The sequence below is a fragment of the Podarcis gaigeae genome (assembly GCF_964106915.1).
Source record: "Podarcis gaigeae genome assembly, chromosome: 2".
Classification (NCBI taxonomy): Eukaryota; Metazoa; Chordata; class Lepidosauria; order Squamata; family Lacertidae; genus Podarcis; species Podarcis gaigeae.
The window spans coordinates 25,214,784-25,242,422 of record NC_139679.1 but is presented as its reverse complement, the minus strand read 5'-3'; the positions used below and the strand labels follow the sequence as shown (position 1 = coordinate 25,242,422).

The window sequence follows — 27,639 nt, the reverse complement described above, 5'->3', positions numbered from 1 at the left end:
TCTACTAGGAGTAAGGTGTTATGTTGCTAACTTGCATATGTCCTCCATTAATTTTAACAGCAGTAATCTGCTTACAAATGTCAAAGCTCTGCTGTAAGATACATTACAAGTGACAGCTTTGAAGTTTTGCATACGCTGAAATCTGTTTTGCTATCTGTTGTGAATCTATTGGAGGCACATCCTCAACTTGTAAAACAGCTGCTTTCATTTCAAGTTTTATGGGTTTAGAGGTATATATTTAATTGCTGTATTATCACAAATCACCCTGCAAATATTGTTTGATGAAAGGTAGAATATAAAATATTTCAAATAAATGCAATTCGTATACTAAGATAAATAAACTCCTGCAAATGATGCAGTGAAAACTGAGGACTTTTCAAGGCCCATTGATTTCCATGAAATAATTAAGCCACTCCATAAGTTTATTCATGCCCACATAATACCAAAAGATTCTCCTATAGCTTCTAAAACAGCCAAATTACAATCCAATTGGCTGCATACAACTATCACAACCTTTGAAGGCTTTGAAAGGAGTGTGGTGTTTGCCCTCCTAGATGGGTCATAAGGAAAGGGTTAAATGAGTCTGAAGTGATTGGCCAGTGGGAACCCAAGGGGAGGAGTTCGAGTTCGAGTTGGAGTTGTCGGGAAGTCAGTTGGAAGTTGGAGAAGGAAGAGGGAGGATAAGCCTGTGGGTTGGTCTAGTTTTGATGTGAGAGAGGGAGAGAAACTGTTAGGAGGAGTCAGGTAGACAGTTGGGATAATCAGTTAGAAGTTATTAGGAAGGTATAGGCTGATATAGAAACTAAGGATAAAAAACTGACAAGAAAAATTATCTGAAACCATAAACTTGTTCATGCTTATAAAATAAACTTGATTATTTGTTTTAACGTTAACAACTGTCTGGACTCAGTGTGTACCCGAGAGAAACGGGTTGGTGGCAGCGGGGAAGTGATCATAGTGGTGGCACAGGGATCAATAGACCGCCAAACGTCCAGGGACCCTGTGTGATCGCCACAAGGAGATTCGACAAATTTGTGGCGAATAAATCCATCAATGGTACCTAGATACGGCCCCCAGAAACAGAGGGAGTATGCTTCTGAATACCAGTTGGTGGGAATCCCAAATGTCTTGCTTGTTGGCTTGTCATAGGCATCTGGTTGGCTACTGTGGGAACAGAATACCAGACAAGATGCACCTCTGGTCTGACTGAGCAGCACTCTTCTGATGTCACTAAAGTGAAGAAGGAAATGGTATAGTAAAAACTTGTCTGATGTGGCAGAGGCAGAAAGCTGAGTAATAGAGGTCAGAGGAAGCAGAGAATTTAGCATTTTACACGGGCGGGAGATATATATTATTACTGAGAAAGGGTGGTTTGCTGTCGAAACAAACAATTGAAATACCTAACATATTTGCATGCAGATTTCTGTTTCAATGTCTGGGAGATAGGCCAGTTGCCATCTTAAAGTGTGAATGCGGGGGGTACTCCTGGACCTACCTTTGTCATGGGTGAGGCAGATGGTACTCCTGAATCTACCTTTGTCATGGGTGAGGCAGATGGCCTTAATAGCTAGTAACTCCTTTTACTAAATTTGGCCATTGTTGGACATGAATGGCATGGCCACAGTGATAACCCAAAGGCTGGATTACTGCAGTGCATTCTATGTGGGACCTCCTTCAAGACAGGTCTGTAAGCTGCAGCTGATACAGGATGCAGCAGCTACCGACAGCTTGTAACACCTTTGCTGATACAGTGGTAAAAGGTAAAGGGACCCCTGACCATTAGGTCCAGTTGTGGCCGACTCTGGGGTTGCGGCGCTCATCTCGCTTTATCGGCCGAGGGAGCCGGCGTACAGCTTCCGGGTCATGTGGCCAGCATGACTAAACTGCTTCTGGTGAACCAGAGCAGCGCACAGAAACGCCGTTTACCTTCCCGCTGGTGCGGTACCTATTTATCTACTTGCACTTTGACGTGCTTTCGAACTGGTAGGTTGGCAGGAGCAGGGACCGAGCAACTGGAGCTCACCCCGTCGTGGGGATTCGAACCGCCGACCTTCTGATTGGCAAGTCCTAGGCTCTGTGGTTTAACCCACATTCGTTCCAGAGGTTCGTTCTTAACCTGAAACTGTTCTTAACCTGAAGCACCACTTTAGCTAATGGGGCCTCCTGCTGCCGCCGCGCCGCCAGAGCACAATTTCTGTTCTCATCCTGAAGCAAAGTTCTTAACCTGAAGCACTATTTTTTTAAATATAATTTTTATTAACAAACCAATCAAATCACATTTGTTCCAAATTACAAAACCAAATTTTTAAATTTTTGTTGGGGGTACCCATGCTTCGAGCTCAGAAAGGGATCCAAACATCTCTCTTGCTGCTGCTTTGATGTTACAGTTCTGTCCAAATAGTATTCACAGTTCTATCCAATCTCCTCTTTATTGTTTTCCTCATTTTCTTGTTGTTGTCATATATTCCTTTCTTTCTTTGTGACCTCTGATAGTCTCCACAAGCGGGTTGAAAACCGACGTTGTTTATCCTGTGTGGGTTTTCCGTTCCTCCAAGAGCCATATACAAACAGATGCCATTTCCACACTTCCGAACAAAACATTAAAGTCTGCCCATTAAATCCTCACAGGTCTGACAGTCTCTCCTCAATCTTAGGGGGTTCTGCCAGGTCAAACTCACATTCCAATACCATGGTCTCCTCCCCCTCGATCGTAAATCCAGTAGCCAGGCCTGCTTATCAAACAAGTCTCTTTTTATGACTGCGTCATTCCAAAGGCTCTTCATTCCTTCCCTGATGTTTCACAAACCATGTCTTTGATTAATAATTCATTTCCACACAGTTCTTAATCATCCCGCTTATAATCAGTAATTGCAATGGTTCTTCTTGGGGGGAGGGTTGTTGGGTAATCACATAAGATAAAAGAAAAGAAAAGTTCCTCCTCCATTCCGTCCCATTCCAACATACCGACCCTTTGGTGTATCTTCTTCTTGTTATGTTTTCCTGTTAAATCCAAACGATTGCTCCACTTCACAGAGGTCACTTCAGTTAGCAGTCTTAACTCCCGTTCTTCGCTCAAAATATGTGCATTTGCTTCTCTCTAATTGTTTATTTTGAGCTCCTGCAACCAGGCCGTGTGGTCAGAGACAGCGTCAGGGAGAGCCGATCCACACGGGTGCTGTGCGCCTAGTGCCTTCACCCCCTTCTTTCGAACTTGGGGGTGATTTATGGCAACCGCAGGCGAGGCAGTGTTCCCCATTCCCTTGGGGTAACAAGGGAGGCTGCATACTCCCATATCAGCCTCTTAATTACCTCGTGTGAGTCAGAGAGATGGTATTGTCGGCCATCTTCCAATGCGCCCCTAGCGGCCCCCTTAACCTGAAGCACTATTTCTGGGTTAGCCGAGTCTGTAACCTGAAGCGTATGTAACCCGAGGTACCACTGTATAACTGCATGGACTGCCAATGTGCTATCTGGCCATGGTTTTCCTAGTGTTGTCACTCCCCTCCAAGCTCATTCAGAGCAGTGCCTATCAGTGTTGTAGCACATGCCCTTTGGAATTCCCTCCTTGTTGAGTTTAGGTAGCACAGACAATAGGTTTCTGGTGCATGCTCAACACATTATTGTGCTTATGTAGGTGGTTTCAGACAAACGAGCTGAACCATGTATCTTTGTGAAGTGAATTTTATGCTTTGTTGTGGCTTTGGTTACAGTCATACTTCGGGTTAAAGTCGCTTCAGGTTGAGCGTTTTCAGGTTACGCTCCGTGGAGACCGAGAAGTAACGGAACACGTTACTTCCGGGTTTCGCTGCTCGCGCATGTGCAGACGCTCAAAATGAGGTCACACGCATGCACAGAAGCAGCAAATCGCAACCACAGACACGGGTTGCGTTCTGTTCAGTATGCGAACGGGGCTCCAGAACGGATCCCATTCACAACCAGAGGTACCACTGTATTGGCTCTCCAGATGCCATTGTGCTTCAACTCCCACCATCCATGACCACTGTCAATGCTAGTCCCTAGGAATGAAAGGAGTTGGGATTACCCACATATTGAGGGCTGCGGGTTCCCCATTTTTGATTTCAGCTTGCAATTTTGCCAGCACAACAAACAGTTGCTGTAAGTCACTGACCACAGAAATGTTTGATATCTATTTTTAACAGCAAATTTTTGTGTTCTGACTAAAGCCAAGAATTCTGAGCACTGCTAATAATTAAAGTTAACATGGTTGATTAGTACTCCCTATTTTGTGTGTGCACAAAGTGATTACACATTAGTTTGCAGCAGAAAAAAACACAAAAAAACAGCAGCCCTCTACCATCACAGGATAGTTTTGTTCATATTTTCCCACAGGCTGTATATCAAAAATAATTATGTATAATCTATCAGTTCTCAAGAAACATGTAATGGCCAGCTGCCAAGTGTCCTTTCTTTTCCTCTCAGCATGACTTAAATTGAAATGCAGGATCCAGTCTCCTCTCACCAAACCAGTATAAACTAAACTGTTGAATTTTCTCCCCTCAGAGGCGTGTCTGGCACCTTCACTATATAACTTTTGACAAATGCTGCAGATGCACCTATTTACCCAGGTGTGTTTTGGGGGGAACTACCCTATATAATAATAATAATAATAATTATTATTATTATTTATTATTTATACCCCACCCATCTGGCTGGGCCTCCCCAGCCACTCTGGGCGGCTTCCATAAAAACCAAAAATACAGTAAAATATCACACGTTAAAAACTTCCCTGAACAGGGCTGCCTTAAGATGTCTTCTGAATGTCAGGTAGTTGTTTATCGCTTTGACATCTGCTGGAAGGGCGTTCCACAGGGTGGGCACCACTACCGAGAAGGCCCTCTGCCTGGTTCCCTGTAGCTTTGCTTCTCGCAATGAGGGAACCGCCAGAAGGCCCTCGGCGCTGGACCTCAGCGTCCGGGCAGAATGGTGGGGGTGGAGACGCTCCTTCAGGTATACTGGACCGAGGCCGTTTAGGGCTTTAAAGGTCAGCACCAACACTTTGAATTGTGCTCGGAAACATACTGGGAGCCAATGTAGGCCTTTTCCTGTGATTTGTTATAAAAGTTTTTATATTGAATTTTAAACTGCGGCAACCTGCCCTAAGATATGATGGCAAAGAGTGGGCAAAAAATTTAACAACATCCTTTGCCCTTTTAAAATGTGGGGATTTGGGGGGAAGCTATTGGGTTGTTGTTTTGTGGTTTTATATTTTGATTTTATTCAGTGAACTGCCCCGAGACCTCTGGGTGTAGGGCGGAATATTAATTCAGTAAACAACAACAATCTGCCGCTACTGGATATGAAACAAAAGGCAACTACACATAGCATTGATTGTTGGTAGGGCTGCAACCTTGGATTAATCAATTTAATTGACTTACATAGTACTCATGATTAATCAGGGTGCAGATACACAGGCGTTTATAAATTTTGCATAGGGAAACCCTATATATGAAGGCATTCCCATTCCCTCTCTCAAATAGGAGAGAATGCCTCTTCAAATATTATTGATTCAGAACTGTTCTTTTTATTCAAATGCAAATTTAGTTCAGTACTCAACTAAGATTACCTTAATCAAGGGACAAATCGAACTGTAAGCACTGGCGGAAACAGTGCTAACTCTTTCTGCTTTAAATATATGCTGATGAGACCATGAGATGAGTTGCCCTGCCACTGATGTTCACCACCATCATTTTATCAACAAAGTTTGTCTGAACTGACATTGTGGTTAACTTTAACTATGTTTAGCTTTAAAATGCACAACTTCAAACCAACACAGTTTCTGAAACTGTGTTGCTGAAACTAACCACAGTTAATCGGAGTTCTTGGTTCAGATAACACAGCAAGTTGTGGCTGATCAAAAGCAGAAGCTGGCAGTGGCTCTCGGAGCCCTATGGGTTTATGTGGATGCTAGGGGTGAACTTGGGAACTTCTATATATAAAGTAGGTGTTCTGTGACTGAGCTACTGCTCTTCCCTTAACATGTGAAGCTCTGCAGGTGCTGGATGAGTGTGGTAGCTGTAATGTGTTAGACCAGGGATGTGCAACAGCGAGCTGTTGGTTAATCTCAATTTCGACATTTTCCTCTCCATAACGGGACATTCCTCCCTAAAAAAAGCTCAACAACTGCTGAACCCCCCCCCCAAAAAAGGGGTAGATCACTGCCAGTTTTTTATTCTGTGAGTAGTCTCTTGGGAGTTGGACGTCCCTGTGTTAGACGATAGCTAATAAACTAAAACTGAATCCCACCAAGATGGAGGAGCTGTGGATTGCTGGTTGTCAGACCTGGGAAACACCAGCCTATTCTTGACAACATTCAACTATTCCTGGATCAGGTATGTAGTCTAGGGATACACCTTGATTTGACCTTGTCACTGGAGACTCAGATAGTCCTGGTGGCATGGGGTGCCTTTTTCTAGCAATGTCTGGTTTGACAGCTACAGCCATTTCTGGACAGCGATAGCTTGAACACAGTGCCTCCACACTCTAGTAACCTCCCATTGAGAGTACTGCAATTTGTCCATGCAAAGCTACCCTTGAATACACTCTAGGACAGGGGTCAGCAAACTTTTTCAGCAGGGGGCCGGTCCACTGTCCCCCAGACCTTGTGGGGGGGGGCAGACTATTTTTTTTTGGGGGGGATGAACGAATTCCTATGCCCCACAAACAACCCAGAGATGCATTTTAAATAAAAGGGCACATTCTACTCAGGTAAAAACACGCTGATTCCCAGACCATCCTCAGGCAGGATTTAGAAGGCGATTGGGCTGGATCCGGTCCCCAGGCCTTAGTTTGCCTACCCATTCCCTAGGAGTCTAGGTATTGCAGCAGCTATCACAAAATACAACAACTGAAGTATTAACAGGCATCTCTGCACAAAATACCGTATTTTTCCGTATATAAGACTAGGTTTCCCCCCTAAAAATAATGTCCAAAATTTGGGGGCATCTTATACATGGATAAATCTCTCCCCATTTTCTTAAATCAGAGGCCACCAAAATAGGGGGCATCTTATACATGGGGCATCTTATAGACGGAAAAATATGGTATGTAACACTGGTCCATAATAATTCACACTGGCTGCCTTTTGTCACTGGGCCCACTTCAAAGTGTTAGTTGATTTGCAAAGCCCTGAACAGCTCAGGACTTGGGTTTTCTGAAATAACACCTACTGATTGTTCTGCCCAAGCTTTTAAGTTTGGCTGGGGAGGCCTTCCTCAGCAAGGGTACCTCAGTTGTGGAATACAGCTCCCCTAAAGTTCAGCTGGTGCCTCCTTTGTCCCTCTTTCAGCACTAGCTGAAAACAGTTCTCTTCTACTATGGTGACCTGGCCGTAGATGAGATGAGAACCAGGCTATAAATACCATTAATAATCACAGTGGCTTTCAGCAATGTCAAATTGCATGTGATGAATACTATTTCCCTCCACCCATCCCAAACTATGGGTGATATTCAATAAGTTTTGCTCGGAACAGAGCTACTGAGATTGGGGGACCTAATTTATGCTCATGAATTTCAATGCATTTAGTCTGAGTAAAACCTAGAAGACCTAGGTGGTTTTTAACTGTCATTCAAGCTGAACCTGGTATCAGTGATGGTTTCCCTATAAAATCCTATGAAATTCTACTACAGAGACAGAATACACAATGGTTGACTGGAAAGCCAACTTCAGTGTCAGTTCTGGAACTGCTGTCCTGAAGGTGTAAGCTATATTGTGCAGCACTCACAGGTACCTGTATGAAGAATGAAATGAACAGCAATATGCCTTGTACAGCATTGTAATAAGCAAGCTGATGAAAACAAATATGACATTGAATGTGTCATTGAAAGAGATGATATTCACAATGACCTTTATGATTAAAATACTGGAGAAAATGTACTTCAGCTTTGCAGTTTTCATGATTTGTGAATGAAGGTATGGTAGCTACATATTGACTTAATAAAAGTACATGTTTTCTTTCATTTTCCTCTCTCTGACTTTTATTTCACGTAGAAGAGGTCCCCACCCACCCAAGTAAAAGCTACTCATTACTGACAGCCATCATGGCTAATAATTTTACTAAGGTTATAGGCTATGAAAGAAATGTAATCCCTCAAGATGGTACCAACTACCCCGCTTTAAGGCTCACATAATTGGAAGGAATCGTGCTGACAGATGAAGAGAGGGAGGAGTATTGTTTTACACCGAGAAAGTTACCTCAATAGGGATATGATCAATCACTGATCAGTGTCGGATAACAGGCTAAGTACTGTAAGGAACATTTTGGTGTATACTTTGCAGAGGGCAGATCACATCTTGGACTCTAGTAACTATGTTAACTGTAAGTGACATCTTTTCTTTAAAAAATCATTGCATTATTTACAGACCTTGAACAGTCTGTTCTTCATCTTTGCCATGATGCTCCCAAAATTATTTCAATATTTTATGGGTCTTTTTTGGGACGACGTGAGCATTTCGGAGCCAAACTGGACAAAAGGTGTGAAATTTATAGCCCCAAACTGGATACAGTGGTACCTCGGGTTACATACGCTTCAGGTTACATACACTTCAGGTTACAGACTCCGCTAACCCAGAAATAGTACCTCGGGTTAAGAACTTTGCTTCAGGATGAGAACAGAAATTGTGCTTCGGCAGCATGGCAGCAGCGGGAGGCCCCATTAGCTAAAGTGGTGCTTCAGATTAAGAACAGTTTCAGGTTAAGTACGGACCTCCGGAATGAATTAAGTACTTAACCCGAGGTACCACTGTATTACACATTTTGGTTATTCTATTTATCGCTTTTGTTATGAAGGCTACTAAATACCAACAGACGTGGTGATTTTGCTAGATTCATAGCCTATCAAATAAAGATAGCTCAGTTGGTTAGAGAATGGTGCTGATAACCCCAGGGTCACAGGTTTGATTCCCATATGGGACAGCTGCATATTCCTGCATTGTAGAGGGATGGACTAGATGATCCTCAGGGTCCCTTCCAACTCTACCATTCTATGATTCTATTCACCCAAGATAGTAACAACCACACTTTCTGGCCCACAAACTATTACAAGATAGACCATTTGCTTTAAGATCTTGCCTATCCATAACCTCTATTCCAATTCTGAATGCACTCCTTGGTGAATACTATCTTGACCTTGTGCTTGTTACCTATCAGTTCTTCAATTAGTCCTAAAACATCATCCTTAGAATTGACAATTAAGTAGTATGAGTCACAAGGGCTTCACAGCAATCACCTGAGAGTTTTTAACTGAAATCTGAATCAATTATCTTATAATGGCCGGAGATCAGAGAAAAGCAAAGCAAAATCTCTGGAGTTGAGATTATGCCAAGAACATCTTTAATCTCTGATAATGATGAGCTCTGACACATTCACGTACAGACCTTCAGATTTGGTACCATGTCACTTTAGGTTTGGTACCATGAATTCTGTGTACAGCCCTTACCCATCTAATTTTTGTAAATGTTTATTCACTAAACATATTCCTTCATCTATAGAGATCAGAAACACTGATGAGTATCTTTTTCAGATAAGAAATTCCAGAGTAAGTAAAAAAAAAAGCTATTATAAAGCAACGAACCATATATTTTTTTAAAAAAGTCTTTTGATCTCATAATATAATAATTACAGCTTTAATGAAGGCAGCTGTTATGAGGGAAGAGCAATAATTTTCACGACTGAAAGATGTTCAAACCAAAAATTCAACAAGACAAGTGATGCTGCAAATATAAATTACACAATGGTTAATACTATGTATTATTTTACTGCAGGAGGATGCCAAGGGAATAATTCTTATTCAAATAAAGTGAGTGTTAAAATCTGATTCTGGGACAGTTTTGGAAAAGATGCTATATCCGTCAAGAGCAGTTGCACAAGCATCAGGTGATGCTGGTACTAATTAATTGGCAGCTTTTTCTCCCTGTCGTCTTCTCTGAATCTCAAATGATGAAACTGCTTGTTCCTTTTATTGAACCAGCTTGGCCTAGACTAGCTTGTCCCGCAGTGACATGTATATTGAATACAAATCAGACAGCATAGCTTTAAATCTGTGTTGCAGCTCTCATTTCCAATTCGAGAACTGTACTATAATCATAAGCTTCTAGTGGATGAAAGGAAATCACTGCTCTGAATATTAGCTAATGCCACATTTGCAAGTCCTGAAAAGATCTGTGCTGTTTTTTAAAAAATAGATCATTTCTCGTGAACCTATATATATGAATTGCTTTGTACTGCTCGACTGATAGAAGCAATGCCTGTGCTGGGATTAAACCCTTTTCATCATAAAGCCTCATCTGGTTCGGAGTCCAAGTCCATCAAACCTTTTCCCTTTAAAGTCCCGCCTTTGATTCGACATCAATTTATTCAAACCGCAGCTGGGTGGCTGAAAACGAAAGGACAGCATCATTTAAACCAACCGTGTTCCCAACTTGAAAGAAGGGCTATAATTAAAAAAATGGGCATAAAAGAATGGAAATGGGATAATATTTTTTAATGGTAGTTCAAAGGCTGACAGATGTCAAAGCCTTTGAAGATGTCAGTACAGTGAGCAAGAAGTTGCCATTAAATAGTTTGCCTGAGAGGTGAAGCAGCTTTTTAATGACTGAAAAAGCCCTTGCAGACACATCCTTCTGTTTTTAATTTGTCAGAGTTTCTGCTGTATTTTCTGAATAATGACATATGATTATAACTGCATAGCATACATATTTTTATAGTAGGTTAAATGAATACTTTATTTCGCATTCTCACAAAGCTAGATAAGAACTTTGCCCACAGAGAGCCCACACTATTTAGATTCCTTCACATATTTATGGTAAATTTGATGGGACTGGCCAAAGACAAGAGTTATTGTGCGTTGCATGCTTTGTTCTTTAAATGGTGCGAGAACTAGAGCTCTCCCAATTTGCATGCATCCACTGATGATCAGACTGACTTATGCCCTTCTTGGGGGTGATGACTGGCTTACGCCATCATCGACAATGAGTCCCTTTATAATTAGCGGATGGGCAAAGATGTCAAAACAAAGTAATGCTTTATTGAGGGCAGGGTGGGGATCCATGTCGTAACCCAAATATATGAAAACAACAGAACCTTTAGAACACAGTTTTCTAAGAAAAAGCAGACTTGCACGTTGGTTTAAGATTAAGCAACAATGTGCTCCATATCAATAGAGAGGAAGCAGTAACGTTATCCACAACCTGCAAATATGCACAAATTACACAATCAATTCATAAAATCTTAGTCACTGCGACAAAAGCAGCTCTGCACATCAATATACAAAAGAGGTACAGGCTTCTAAGGATACTGTGCCAGCTTTAACATTATTTTTACATGATATATCCTTGAACATACTGCAAATAGCTGGCACAATCTGCACTTCATTTCAGATTCTGTATTAGATTTCTGTTCTCAGGTTTCTTCAGGTGGAAATTAGTAAACCCCTCTGACCCCTCCAATCTCCTTCACATCATTTGGACACAGTGAAAATTTCTCTCATCCTCATTATTATTAGGAAGCTTTCTTCCCCATCATAAAAAGTAGGCTTAAAAAGCTATCTGCGTGCATACTCTGTGCTACATTACAAAAAATAAATAGAATTATCCCAAAGACTAGTCTACTATCCCACGAAGCAAAACCTATGTATGGGAAACGTAAGGAGTAGTATTCTGCACTTCTTAAAACAAAACAAAAGAGAAAGAGATACTCCTCCCAACACCCCCCCCCAAATATGTTCTAACTTGCCATAAAAGACAGGACACACTAAGGGCACTTCTCTTACTTGTTTATATACCCCCACTCTGTCCATTTCTTTGTCTCTCAAACCCACCATGAGAAAACAAGGCCTGCTGCATACACTCCTTGTACAGCAGAGGGAGCTGATTTCTGCCAGTGTGACCTCACAATACTCAACATGCAAGCCTTTCCTTCCCAACAAGTACCCTGCAAGGAGACCCATGGGATTCATTCATATACATACACTCACATTCATTGAAGGGTGCCAAATCAGATGACCCTACAGGTCCCTTCCAACTCTCTACAATTCTCTGCTTCTAGAGGTGTGGGATTGCCTTGTGAGGAAGCGGTTCCTGGGATGCTAGTATGTGTCAAGGGTGGTCTGAGAGTGGGAGAGGGAAATTCTGAACATTCCATCCCCGTACTTCAAGCTGCAAGAGGGAAAATGAGTCTCTTCTCTTCATGCTTTCCATACCCCCTTTCTACTAGCCAAGAAAGTAGGAGTGTTTGAGGGACATTCGCAGGGAAACCAAAATACTTGTTTACAAAGCTATTGTACTACCAACCTTACTGTATGCTTGTGAAACATGGACCACTTATAAACGCCATCTCTAACTCCTTGAAAGATTCCATCAACAGTGTCTCAGAAAACTTTTACACCTCACTTGGGAAGACAGGCAAACTAATATCAGTGTACTAGAAGAAGCAAAGATCACCAGTGTTGAAGCAAGGATTCTTCAACATCAACTTCGTTGGACTGGTCATGTTCTGTGGATGCCTGATGATCGTCTCCCAAAGCAACTACTCTATTCCGAACTTAAAAATGGAAAGCGTAATGCTGGTGGTCAACAAAAGAGGTTTAAAGACTGACTCAAGGCAAATCTTAAAAAATGTGGTATAAGCACTGAAAACTGGGAAACACTGGCCTGCGAGCGCTCCAGTTGGAGAATAGCCTTTACCAAAGGTGTCATGGGCTTTGAAGACACTCGAACTCAGGACACAAGGGAGAAACATGCTAAGAGGAAGGCACACTTGGCAAATCCACACCGTGATCAACTCTCGCCCAGAAACCAATGTCCACACTGTGAAAGGATGTGTGGATCCAGAATTGGCCTCCACAGTCACTTACGGACTCATTGTTAAAACTGTGTTTATGGAAGACAATCTTACTCTGCTATGAGTGATCACCAAAGAAGAAAGAAGAACTCTACCTTCCTGGTTCTGTAGTGGAGAAGCAAATAAAATGCCTTTTATATAGTTGGTGCAATGACCATAATGTTTTGTGGGAAGACTTACATTTACTAAACTAAACTATACAAACAAGGTGGATCAATGAACTTGAACCTGTAATCACAACTGACAAAAAAACACCACTGAGCTAAACCAGAAAGTTTCAGCCTCTTATCTATGTAGAAAATGGAAATTGTAATGACCAACCTCACAGGTTGTTATGACAAAAGAAACAGTGATTACAAAAAGCACTTGACATTAAAACTGCTACAGGCATCATAAATAAACATCCTTATTTATAGTAAGTTACAGGGGACACCAACTATTTATCTATGTAGACCTTGTTATTAAAGTAAGTTTTACATGCCACAAATCATCCTGTTTGTTTATTTTATTAATACATTTATATACTGCTTATTTTCATTTCTAAGCGGTGTACATCAAAACAACACACAGAAAATTGGACAATAAAACACAAATAATTCAGCATAAAACCAAACACTACCTTAAAATGTCTTCTGCAGCAAGAAAGCATCAGTCACATGCCTGAAATTCAGCAAGGAGGGTGCCTATATAATCTCACCTGGGAGGCTTGGGCAGCTTGTAATATTTAAGCACTGTGAATCTGAGCCCAGGGGGACCACCAACAGAGATTCCTACACAGATTCCTCTCCCTCAGGTGGGGATAGAGATCAGGCAGTCTTTAAGATATCCTGGATCCATGTTGTTAAGCGCCTTGTAAATTATTATAAGAACCTTGAATCTGACCCAGTAACATATGGGCACCCAGTGCAAGCTTTTAAGCACTGGAGCTTCTGGTCCAGACATAAGGGTAGCCTCACAGAAAGTGCATTGGAATAATCAAACGTTAAGTTAACCAATACATGAACCACTGCAGCCAGGGTACCCTTGTCTAAGAGTGGCCGTAGTCGGCTCACTACCTATAACAGGTAAAAGGCACTCCTAGCCACTTGACTCCTAGTGTCAAGTGACAAAGATAAATCCAGAAACATACCTAAACTATTATTTCAGAAGAAGAGTAGCCCCATCCAAAACAAGCATTGACCTATCTTCCGGACAATGGAACCACCCACGAACCATGCCTCTGTCTTCCCATTGCTCAAACCATCATTCTACAATTATATCTAGACAAGATTTGAGACCATGCTCAGCCTCTTCTGACTCAGATCCTATGGAGAAACAGCTGAGTATCAGCAGAGTATCATATTTATTTTTGCTCCAAAACTCCTAATAACTACCCCCCCAGTGGTTTCATATAGTTGTTTAACAGGACTGTGCCCTGTGGCACACCATAGCACAAGGACCGTGGGTCCAAGACACAATATCCTAATGCTGTTCTCTGGACACGGCCATGTAGGAAGGAATAAGAACCAGCGCAAAACACTGCCCCCAGGTCCCATCCCACAGAGCTGGTCCAAGATACCATGGTCAAGTGTATCAAAAGCTGCCAACAGGTCAGGAAGCAGGAGTAGAGATGCATTCCCTCTCAACACATCAGGGTGACCAAAGCTGATTCAGTCCCTAAACCATGCCTGAACCCGGATTGAAATGAATCCAGATAGTATCATCAAGAAACTCCTGCAACTGCTCCACCATCACTCTCCTGCACCACTGTGCCCAAGAAGGTGGCTTGGCAGTAGTTACTGTAAACCACAGAGTTGATAATGGGCTTCTTCATTACCGCTTAAGGGCTGCAGGCTCCATTCCATTGAATATAGCCATGATCACCATACTCTGGACCCTCCCACCCAGTCAGTCAGTCCCACCACACAAACTAGCTTTGACCAGCCAGGATGGACAGGGGTCAAGAAAGCAAGAAGTTGGTCACATTATTACCCTGTCTACACCATCAAGGCACATAAACCAAAATTAATTCCATAAAATATGGGAAGGTGCTGCATTGGACACCTCAAATGGGCTTGCAAAAACTGCTGTGTCTAAGGCACTATAGGGTTGAGCAACATTATTCTTGAAGTCCCATGCAAACTGCTCTCAACATGCTATGAGGGCCATTCACCATCTGGTAGGCAGAACTGTGTGACCTAACAAGTGTCAAGGGCAGACCATCTGAATTGGTCCTCCACCACTGCAGGGCAAGGTTGCAGGCAATAGTCCAAACTTCCCTGGAAGTGGTCAGATCATGACAAGAAGGTTACACTCAGCCCACCTATATGCGGATCCTACATTTGCACCAGTCACTGCACGTTGTTCCAAGCTCATAACTTATCACAAGCTGCATCTGCCAAAGTGCAAAGAGAAGGGAGAAATATTGAACAGAGGAGTAGCCTCAAGAAGGATGAATGAGCAACATGTCAATGTAAGAGATCATAATCTGGATCAGCCAACTGACAGTTTGTGTTTGGTTGGCTGATGCTGAGTGGACCTTTCCACAAAATGCATCATATATATCTGATTAAAATAGATTAATGGTCAAAACCTGTAACTGTACAAAGGACAAAGAAGTCTTTCAACAATTGCAAATTTTCCGGAAGCAAAAGAAAAAGGAAAAAAAGAAAGGAAAATAATAAACACCAGGTGAACACTATAAATATAGCACATTTTCAGTTATATGTGATATGCAAAGCCCACAAATTTATATTGTACCATTATCAATCATACTGTATAGTGGTACCTCAGGTTAAGTACTTAATTCGTTCCGGAGGTCCGTTCTTAACCTGAAACTGTTCTTAACCTGAAGCACCACTTTAGCTAATGGGGCCTCCTGCTGCCACTGCGCCGCTGGAGCACGATTTCTGTTCTCATCCTGAAGCAAAGTTCTTAACCTGAAGCACTATTTCTGGGTTAGCGAAGTCTGTAACCTGAAGCATATGTAACCCGGGGTACCACTGTATTTCCATTGTTATTCTGTTTACACTTAACTTCTGCCTGTTATTCATTTCCTACCAAATACACAGAAATGGGTGGCATCAAAATACTTGTGAGAAGATGTCACTTTATATATTTCTGCCTGAAGCTTCCAAGAACAACCTTTATTCAAAACAATGGAGTGAGAAAACCAGTGATTCACAATCTACAAACAATAAAACACAATGTCTTAGCTGAAACTGGAATTCATCTTAGCAAACCAAAATCTGATCTCAAGACACAATTATGATAAGCATATATTGGGATGCTTAACACTTGGGCTTCCAGCCAAGAAGTCATTTCTATTTTGTACCTCGCCGTCTGTTACAAATAAGGAGCGCACTTTCTAGTCCAACTACAAGTCAAGCTTCCCGGAACTCCCTATTTGAAATGTTAACCACTCTGTTACTACACATTAGTTACCCTGCTTTGGTTAATGAGGCAATTCCTGACTAGGATGACCCAGAGTGGATAATATGATCTTCTTCCTGCTTATCTCTATAGTAGCATGGGGAATGAGAAACATTCACAAGCATCTTTTTGGCTTCTCACAAACTCTGCTTATGAGATATTGATTGGTCCAAGTCATGAGGATAGATAACCTTCTTTTTCTCATCCTAAATGCCTCAAGCTTAAAAAGAGATGAGATAGGAAGCATTCACCCTTCCTCCAAATGATCACACAGCACACTACACTCTACTAAATAAACAAAAACATCTGGCCTGCTTAACCTCCATTTTCGTCAGAACGAAACAATTGGACATTAACCATCAGACCTCCAAAAATCCATTTCCTAGAGACAATGGTCCTAGATCTCAGGTGAGGTAGGATGACAAACACTGAAGAGAGTTCTCCCCTAAGCTTCCCACAAGTTACAGAAAATGAAGGGCAAGCATGCTAACTTATGCTGAGCTTTGCAACAGCAGATCTGTCTGATCTAAAGCTCAGTGTGCTCCAATACCTCTCTTCTCCTGCATGAAAGAGGAGAGAGTGGTTCTCTCTGGACGCTACCTACTCCAAAGATCAACACAACAGACAAAAGCAACATAAGAAACTCATGCTGCTGCTATCTAGTCCAAAGCTTAGTGTGGTATGAGAAACCTCTACCCCTGTGGCAAGCACAAAGAATGGCAGCCTACTAGGGAAAGCCAAAATATGTGAACTCCTGGTCATACATTGCCACCAGATAGTGTAGAACAGATGAAAATATATCAACCAAATAAATTTAAGTTTACAATGTCTTTGATAAGTTCAGTTTCTCCATCGCCCTTTGCATATTGATTTCTTTTAAGTACCACAAAAAGTCTTCTCAAATTTAAAGTAATTGTGGTATGAACAGTGTTTGTAATTTGGGCCAAACCGAGTTGAAAGATAAAAAAAATGACTCAGTACTTCAAAGGAAGAGCTATAGTGTTCTTGTATTCCCCTTACCCCCAAGCTAACTTGCTACCTGAATTTCAGGAATCTGAAAGGCATGCCGCTTTAAAGACATGCTATGAAACCAACGGCTATTTTATCATCTTAAAAAAATCTACAAAAAATGTTAAAACACTGACAGCTTTTCAGTCGCTCCCTGTTTCTGAAAGAGTGAATTACTTTGATTTTGAAAACAAAAAATTACAGTCATGTGTTCTAAATAAATTGACCTATACAGAATAGGGTAGTAAGCTTTAAATAACATATTACTTTCGGTGAATCTATTTGAAACAATCTGCTGTTCAACAAGTATTAGAAAATGACATGGAGAGGCTGCTGTAAAAGGAAACCTAAGTTCTTTCCCTTACAACGGAGGTTTTCAACCTTTTTGGGTCCACAGCATCCTTGACCAACCACATTCTTTCTGCGGCACCCCTGTGGGGCCCAGGTGCCCGGTTATGTCACCACTTGCCTACAGAGCCAGCAGCCCCTCACCCCTTTTAGAATACCCTCCCTTGTGGAGTGTTCCCTCAGCCTCCTCTCCTCTCCTCTCTCCTTGGGAGTCCTCCGGGCAGCCACTGCTGCCACCCGGGTCTCTGAGCTGCACACCCTGTGCCAAAAAGAGGTGCCTCCTCACACTACCCCACAGGGCCCTGGGAAGCACCCCCTGGCCAGCCCCAGAGGCACCATTTGCCTGGGGAGCTTGTAGCCAAGGCTGCTGCAACAAACAGCCATGGAAGCCGTGGAAGCTCTGGGAGGCAAAGACGTGAGAGGGCATCAGAAGAGGGAGGGAAGGAAAGAAGGACAGAGGCCGATGTTTCCCGCGGCACCCTGATCATCATTCAAGGCACCCCAGGGTGCCACAGCACACTTGTTACCTTAGGAGTTTGCATAGGCAGGAGGCCAGAACAATCCAGAAAGATGCATGCACCACAAACTGTGTTAAGTATCAATGGAACTGTATAATCATTTTTTTTCTGCAGAAGCATGAACGTGAGAACTTAGGAAAGCTTGTTCAATCAGGCCAATGGCCAATCTAGTCCAGCATCCTGTTCTCACAGTGGCTGAACAGTTGCCTTTAGGAAACCAGCAATCAGGATTTGAACACAAGAGCACTCTCCCCTCCCCTGGTTTCCAGCAACCAGGATTCAGAAGCATGGTTTCCTCCAACTGTGGAGGCAGACTATAGACACTGTGGCTATGGTTTAATGTTTAAAGAAGTCTAAGAACTATTTCCTTTTCCTTTACCTAAACCCTCTCCTACCCACTTCCAGGATTGTTTCTTAATATGTCTGTTGCACTATGTTGGAACTTTTTTTGCAAAAACCAGCAGTGAATTCCTGATTGGATAAATGCCAGGGCCTCTATCACCTTCTTAATGTACTTCCTCCTTTCCTGTTTTTCATGCTTAACTCTTTTAAAGAGCTATGTCAGATAGAGATGGGAGAGGAATCTGCTTGTCTTAGATTCCACAGTAGATTCACCTGATCTGATCCTGGTGGAACATGGGACCTGGATCATATCAATGCTCCATAATCTGTAATTTCTTTATTCCTTCAAGGATTGTGTGCTGCCTCCTTCCCCTATTCCCCTATTCCCCCCTCCCATTTATCCTTTTAAATTTTCTAAAACAGAACACCACCCATAGTCTGAGCAGCTAGTGCTTGGGCACCTTTGAATGTACATGCAGCAAGTTCCCCTGAGAATGATGAGACTTGAGGGCATTCTATGGCTCTTGGGGAACTTTACGGGAGTCAAAATATGGCTGCCCTCTGTTTACATCCTGTTGCTCCTAGGGGAACTTGTTGTATGTGTATTCAAAGCATGAGGTGGCAGGCAGCGGGGAGAGAATCAAGGCAATACACAATCCTCAGACTGACCTTCTAAATACTTTTTTTAAAAGTGTGTTTCCAGGCAGATTTTTAAGCATTTCCCATTAAAAACCCATCTGGAAACAGAATGGGACAGCCTTGGCCTCATCCTCTCTGAGACCTGGGCTAGACCAACTGTAAAGGATCTGCCCAACCCCATAAAAAAATTAACAAGGAAAAAATGGGAGGGAGGAGTTAAAGAAAAAAAAACCATCAATACACACTGATAATACAGTAAGTCCCTCTTAATTTAAACATATAGATATTAGCCTTCCAAATGTCCAGAGAGGTATCCACATTTGTGAGGAATATATTCAAATGCAAAAAGGGCAGTGAGGTCTTAGCAACCACAAGGACTCATAAAACACACTTTTGTTGTTTGCTAATTCCCACACTACAGGAATCTGATTTAAAAGCACATAAACATCAGCAAATATCACCCTTAACAAACTGCAGTTCCCAGGATTCCTTGGGAGATGTCATGTGCTTTAAACGTATAGTGTGTACTAAATATAAACGTATAGTGTGTACTAATGATGGGGTTCCAATATCCACCTTTTTAATGATCCCTGGTTCTGAAAGCTTGCCTTCCCGTAAGAATGTATCTGAGAAACAGAGAATGGTAAGGTTTTAACTGCTGTTAATTTGGAAGTCAGAGGGCATCTTATATCTCATGTAAACCTACTGATCATTAAGGCCACAAACTTGCTTTCTGAAGCACAGAGTCCAGGAGTTCAATAGGTTCTGATTCAGAGTCCCCATAATAATTTTGCCCAGTGGGCAGGTTCAATGATCTCAACAGTAGCACCACAGATTATCCCTGATTTGTGATTGGAAGTTGCCATTTCACTCTATTGTATTTCTGCCAAGAGCCAGAGGGGGCTAAGCAGGAGGGTGCAAGGAAAGAGAGGCTTCCTGTAGACTTGGAAAAGTGCAAAGGGCACTATAGGAAAACTCTAGACGCACCTATCTAGGGAACAAGTACTAAAGTAAAAATGAACTGTCTTCTCAGATACTTGTATAACAAGGCTAATACAGAATATCAGTATCCAAAGAAAAGGTTAAGGGGAAAGCTAAGCAGAGTCTGCTCCCTTGGCTAGCTGGACAACTGGGCTTCAATGGGAATGGGCTTTCCCAAGTTTGGCATTTCAGAATTCAACAGAATGTTGGCCTTCTTTCGGATCAACCTAGAGAAAACACCCACAGATGACTGGTAAATAAGCTCCAACACATGGAATAAAATAAAGTATTATGGCTGATTAAGAATACTATGAAACTTGAAAGTTTGCATATTACAACAGATACAAAAATTGGTCTAATGAGATTTTGTTTCACCTATTCTTTGTTGCCTGTCCTTTGGGATCAACTGTGCAGCGAGAAATAGGAAAACATTTTAGCACTTGAGAAAACCAACCACTCAGAATCATAATCACAAATTATTTTTTGTATTTTCAACATCTTTTAAGCAACTTAAGAATTAATGGATCTATAAAGCGAATAATTCTCCAGACCTGAGGCAGAGATTTTGGATTACCATAATGCCCACACTTAATATTTGAATCTTAAGTTACCTAGTAATAGTTTGCTGTGGCTGTTCCTCCCACTTGACCCAGAGGAGGAGATTCAGTGAGTTTAGTTTCACCTTTCAAGAAGCTCAGCTTAGCATTACATATGAGACAAACTCTACTCAATTTCACAAGCCAGTTTTAAGCCAGGAGTTATGAAAGCGGTTTATCGAACTAGCCAGAGTTCTTTTTAATCTAGGATTCCTGGTTTCTACTTAATGCGAAGCTGAAATTCTTTAAAAGTGAAAATAGACTTGACAGAAGTCCTTCTCCAGGCCACATGGAGGTGTAGGACATGCAGAAGCTGAGTGTTTTGCTCAAGCTCATTGAGGCTAGTCTGTGAAACACTAAACTATGATTTAGCATCACATGCAAACCAGCCTTGTGTGTGTTGCATGGATTATGAAGAGAAAAACAGCAATGGAAGAAAGAAGAAGAGAGTGGGAATGTGTCTATATTACAAATTTATACTGGTCCCATAACACTTTAACAATCACAGCTCCCTCCCCAATTATTGGAGCTGTGATTTGATGAGAATGCTAAAAATACTTGGAGATCTCTACCCACCCCTGACTACAAGTCTCAGATTCTCTAGGGAGAACAAATGACTTAGACCTAGATCTCTGCAGAGTAGATATACCCTGAGTGAAACAGAGCAAAGAGAAAAAAGGAACATGTACATTTTTAAAACAATTAAACAAGGTCCCATGTTGCAGGCTATGGTTAGAAAATGGGTGCGAAAAATTGAAGGTGGCTGCAAGGGCCAGTGAAAGCTTTACTAATAAAATCTGCATCCTAATTTATCAGTGTGGCCAAGACTGAAAAACAAACTGCTGAAGAATATCTGAAGAATATCTGAAGAAGTGTGCATGCACACGAAAGCTCATACCAAGAACTAACTTAGTTGGTCTTTACGGTGCTACTGGAAGGAATTTTTTTTGTTCTAACAATGAGGATCACAGCAAATGCAAGCTGACAGCATCTTCAGCGAATGGATAAATATCTGAAATTCTTGTCTACTAACTAAAGCAGAATGTGCAATGTGGTAACCAAAGTCACTTACAACTCTGCGGCAACATTCAGACGTAATGCTAAACCATTGTTTGGCATTACAAAAAAATGAGTCTAGCCTCTGCTGCACCATTTCTCCTCCTCTGGCCTGGTCACAAGGAGGAAATTGGAAGGATGTGCTTTAATTGCAGTTTAGCATGTCACCTGAGTTTTGAATTCTGGTTAATCTTAACTATGGCTACTGAAAACGAGTTAGATGCATAAACTATGGTTGAAAGCCAAGTTGCTTCCACAAACCATAGCTATGATTTTCAAGTTTGCATGGTTCACATGACAAGACAACAGAAAAACAGAAAGGGGTAAATAAAACAAAAAACAGAAGTGAAAGCTTTGCATCTCCTCACCACAACTGTACCAGAGGGCAAGGGGCATGCTTGCAAGCCAAGGGGAGCCTCATATGAATGTCTCTGTTGGTCTCTCTGTTGTCTTTGACTTCAGGAAAAGGCATATCCCTCACCCACTAGCATTCTAAGCAAGAAACATGTAGCAAGATTTCATGGGGTTGTTTCTCAATAAAAACTAAAATTACCATAGATCAAGATTAAAACTAGCTTTTCAAATAAATAGTGATAAAAAGAGGGCAAAAGCTACACCCCAAATGGACTACCACCTTGATTGTTTAAGAACCCATTAAGCAGCAAACAGGTGGCAGAAGTGAATTTTAAAGATAGAGTAAGAAAAGGAAGGAAAATGTAGCAAAGAACTGTGAAGCTTAAGAGAAACCAAGTAGGAATATATATACAACAAGAAAAGGGCGACAGAAAAGAAGACATGCAAATAGAGTAAACTAACAAGAACAGAATGCAAGGAAGGCTATAAACACTATTTCATCAAGCTCAGTTCTCTCAGAGTTTTGAAAGTATTCTAAACTAATAAAGCTATTATTTTCATTCATCTTGAAACTTGAATATATATATATAGAGAGAGAGAGAGAGAGATGGAATTTATCCTTTCACCTTATGGGATGGAAACTGTTCCGGGACAAGTGGACAGTATATCAACTTTTTAACTACTAATACTCTGTGACGTTACTGGTGCTCTATTTATTGCTGAAACATTTATGAGTGGAAGAAAATGGCAGGGCAGCACATTGTAACAGAAAATGGGAGAAAAGGTTTCATTTTTGGTGCCCATTTTACAACAGAACAAAGTAATGTGATTTCTCTGAAGTTCATTCCTTTCTTCTTTGTCCAAAGGTCAAACAGCCAAGGAATAAGGATTAAGAAGATACAACTATGAAGCAGATGTGAACAGTTCACTCCTTGAAGTGGCAAGAATATGTGTCATGTGCTTGGGAAAAGGTGATAACTGGATCAAGAAAGAGTGTGATGGTGAAACTGATACATTTGCTGGCGGCTAGGTAAAAATTGGTTATAAGGCAATGACGGTTTTTTTAAGAAAAAAGAGCACCAATCTTTTCTTTTAGAAAGATGTCTATTTGTAATAGCAAGGTTATGGTTTTTAGAAGTCACAATTTGAGTACTTTTCATTGGTTATTAAAATAACTCCAAAGATGGAAATATAATGCACACATTTATTCTCAGTCTCTATCCGTACTGCATTTTTAAAAAAAATTAATTGTTTTATAACTTGAATGTTTGCTGCCCTGGGCCCCTTTGGGAGGAAGAGCAGGATAGAAATTACACAGTGTGTGTGTGTGTAAATAAAGTTCATAGTATTTATGCACATAAGCAAGTGTTAGCATAGTGAATTAAAACAGAGTTTAATAAAAACATTTACTCCCAAATGTCAAAGTAAGGAGGCTATTTAACCTCAATGGAATTACTGACCTGCAAAGAATGCAAAAACCCTAAAGGTATGCTCTTGGGATGTCGAGGTGACCATCCCCTTATGAGATTAGCTATTGTTGCCAAATGTTATCACCCAACAAGAGATAAAAGGTTAGACATATGTTTATAGTGATGAGAAAATGAAATTCAAATGGTATATGAAAATGAAAACAAACAATTGTTGATCGGCCACATAAAAGTGATATTCGTTCTAATCAAGAAAATTCAGTTTGAGTTATTTGTTTAAAACTGGACATATGCAACATTTTGATATAATTGTGGGGACATTAACTAATATTAACAAATATTCATACAAGTTTCACATTCTTGAGTTGCAAACCAATTTGAATGTATCTTATATTAATAATGTCTATAATATCTTGTTTATTTCAGTAGTTAATTTAAAACTTCAGCAGTACATTGCAAGAGTGTAAACGTTTCTAGTGACTCTTCAAAATGCTCCTCTCTTCAGAACTTTGTGAAACTTTCCCGTGAATATGGAGGGTTAAAAAAAATGCATCCACTTATGGTTACAGCAGAAGAGTCATGGAAAATGCCTCCATAGCCGTAACGGCAAACAACCAAACTATGGATCATTCAGGTTTTTCAGAAAAAGTAAAGTATGTTTATCTGACGAATAATGATTACAAGAATACGAAGAAGCTAGCTCAACAAAATGGCTTCCACTATGTTGTTGAGGGAATGGGGGTGTGAAGTCACACTGTACAAACGTGGTTCATGTAAAACTTACACCTTATAACTGATTTCATATATACTGATTTCCTAGACACACATTGCTATTGCTTTGTTAATGTCACTATCTAAATCGCTTTAGCAGATGGCGGTAAAACACATCACTAAATACCAATTGTATGAAAAGCCAGGTGTAAATAGAATATTTTATCAGTAACATCACTTCCGTTTATCAGTTTGATCCAACAGGATTGGTCCTTCATCCCCCCCCCCCAAAAAAAAATCCTAATAAAAGTAATAGTCATCAGATAGCATTTTGAAACAAGTGGCCTAGTCGTGAACAAGTACATTCCTCTTATTGAGCTGCCATGATAGTTACGCTGAAATAATAGTAAAAATAATAAACATGGAATTTAATCATTTCAATAGAAAAACAACCAATTTTGAAAGCTTATTAGGGATTGCTTAATCTCTAATATATACCAGAACCATCAGGAAGCATACAAGCTCAAGGGATAATTTAGAGTGCTACTAAAATAATACTGTATATATGAAATAAATATTTTTAAAAATATCATTGCCAACCGCTACCATGAATTGAACTCATTAGGCAGTACATACAAGCTGATTAGTAAAGATGAAACAGTTTCAACAGTGACAACTCAAAAGTCATATCCCTGCCTGGTACAATCCAGCAACATTCGGCATAGATAATTTTCTGTCAATGGAACTGAAGTGCACAATTAAATAAGTCCCAATGATTACAACTGAACTTGGACTAAATGCTTAAGACCTACTGATTACAGTCAAACTTTTTGTGCATTGCATCCCCTGCAAATATCCAACTAGCAGGAAAAGCACTGGTTCCAATAATTCTAATATATTAACGTATTTATTAAAATGTATAATGGTCTAGATGCACCCCATACTCACAATTTGTAAAAGATATTACTTTCATGAGGCAAAATAATAAAGTAAGCTGTTAATTTTGCTTAGATATGGACCAATGCAATAGTTAAGATTTTACAATGAACGGCGCCAACACGGCCATCATGTTCCACCCAGAATGGGGGAAGAAATACAAAACGCGAAAACTATATGGCAGTTAACCCACAGAAACAAAGAAGCCCATTTCTGTATAAAATTATCCAAGCTATTCTAATGCAGATAGATAAATATAGATAGATACACATATCACATCACTATACATGCTTTCAAGTTATTGTCTTTACTTCAGGCTTTCAGAGCACATATATTCTTGATAATAAACTACGCCTATATACTTGCATGATAAATGCAAACACCACACAATGAACTAAAATGATTTGTTTCAAACGGAACAATTAATAAAGATAATTTTCCATGCTGACAGTCCACATTTCATCCATAAGTTTGAAGAGTCAAATGCTACCACAGCTGGAGGTTATTCTGCCAAATGGCTTCCAACAGTGACCATAGAACTGGGAAGTGTGAATATATGAATGCATTCATGTATGTGTATGTGTGTGTGTGTGCTCATTTGTGTGATTACATATAATATATATCAGTTTTTTAGACATTCACACATAGGGTTATATACATGGGGTGTGTGGTGACATACCTAATGAAAACTCCAAATTCAAAGCGTTTCAACTGTTCATCAGGTGAACTCAAGTCAAACATATTCAAAAAATTATTTTAAAAAATACCCCAAACCCAAAACACTAAGGAATCAAATGGAAACTTAAGCACAAGGTATTTGCAGGCTGACTGCGGAGAAAAATTAAAACAAAAAGTCCATACGAATAACTGAGATATGTTGAAAATAGATTTATCCGAAGGGGGGGAGGGGGTTATTGTAGATAAAGTGGGAGGGAGGAAATACCTCCCCCCCTTAAGTCCATCATGAAAGAAAATGAGACAAGATTATAAATAAGAGGCCAAGTTATTGCACACCATGGGATTCTTAATCTGGCTACCTGTGGTTTTTGCAGTTAAAGCCTTTTTTCTGCAGGGGGAGGGAGCGGTAGAAGGAAAAAGGGAGAAAATTTTGTGTTTATATGCCAGTTTTGCAAGTGATCAAAAGCGTGCATTAACCACCAAACTGGAAAAACATAAAATTATTATTATTATTATTGCTGTTGTTGTTGTTGTTAGTATTATTTAAAAGCCTATGACTTTCGAAATGCTATTGATTATTACCTGTACATCTCGCTTCCTGCATTCTTGGGTTTTATTGTCGTACTCTGTCATGGCAGCCCGAAGCTGTTTTTCCAGTTTCTCAATTTGCCGTTCATGTTCTCGGACCAGGCAATCCTTTTCTGTGTTATTCTGCTGGAATAGGTGCGTCTTCTCCTGTTCATGCTCCAGCTTCAGCTCTACTATCTGATTGGACAATGGAGAGTACAGTTCATCAATAGAACATCCCTGTCGTCATGACAACTCATCTTACAGCTTAATTTCCCACCCTCCACAATTTCAAGTTCACTTTATTATTATTATTATTATTATTATTACGTCATCCTTACCTCAAATTACCTTTGTCTTTATTTTTTTAAAAAATAAAAATAAAAAACACAATCAGAGCAATTTTGTTAAGCGTGACAGCTAAACAAATACGGCACATCTTGAAACGCAATGTACTTGTATGGATGTCAGAATGTGTGTGTGTGTGGTTTTTAATTTTTTAAAAAAAAACCACCAAAAAAATCCCACGCCATTGTCGCATTCTGTATACGTTTCCCCAAGTATCCTGCTGTTGACATCCAGCAGCGACGCAGATTAAAAATGGTTAAATCAGCCTCTTCTGCTCTTCATGCTTGCACACAAAAGCATCGGTAAATCTGTTAAAATATTTTGCTATGATTTCTCCAAAATAAAAGCCCAGCCCATCTAGGCGACTGTACATATATTATTTTCGTTAAAGAGAAATATATATACGCACACAAACACACAGACACATTAAACAAGAGCTCTATTATTCCGCTGTCAGCTACGGTACACCAACATAAACAGATGTATGTGTTTCAGGAGGGAACCTGCTGTGCTGCAAGCTTGCGCCATGATTTCATAAGAAGCATTCTATTCTCAGGAAGGATCCTTTCCCAGTCCACACCACACTGGATACGATGACCTTGGCCAGTCTTAGCCTCTCCCCGCTAGACTGAATGGCAGCCCGAGACCAAGGGCCTGGTTGCCGCAGCTTTGATACTAATCCTCCCAGGCTGTGCACAATGGCACCCTACCTGGCCTGCAAACTATAGCCAGCTAGGCTGCCTTTGAAGCAGGTGATGAATAGGGGACTGCAGGAAGCCAGCTTTCCTAGTGAACTCCAGGCCACACAGCTGCTAAGAACAGTCACTTGGATTTTTCTTCAGTTTTGGTGGATTTCAGGAGA

The 27,639-nt window shown here is 40.7% G+C and overlaps 1 protein-coding gene across 5 annotated transcripts in view; it reads right to left on the bottom strand.

Moving 5' to 3' along the window:
* Nucleotides 1-27,639, bottom strand: part of CEP112 (centrosomal protein 112) — a 219,169-nt gene that overhangs the window by 80,749 nt on the left and 110,781 nt on the right. For all 5 annotated transcript variants that reach the window (XR_014561326.1, XM_083727455.1, XM_083727457.1 and 2 more), the window contains one exon: nt 26,445-26,627. Coding sequence is in view for 4 of the 5 variants with exons in the window: in XM_083727455.1 (XP_083583581.1) it covers nt 26,445-26,627 (183 nt within the window). In the remaining variant the exon portion in view is untranslated. The remainder of the gene's footprint in view (nt 1-26,444; nt 26,628-27,639) is intronic.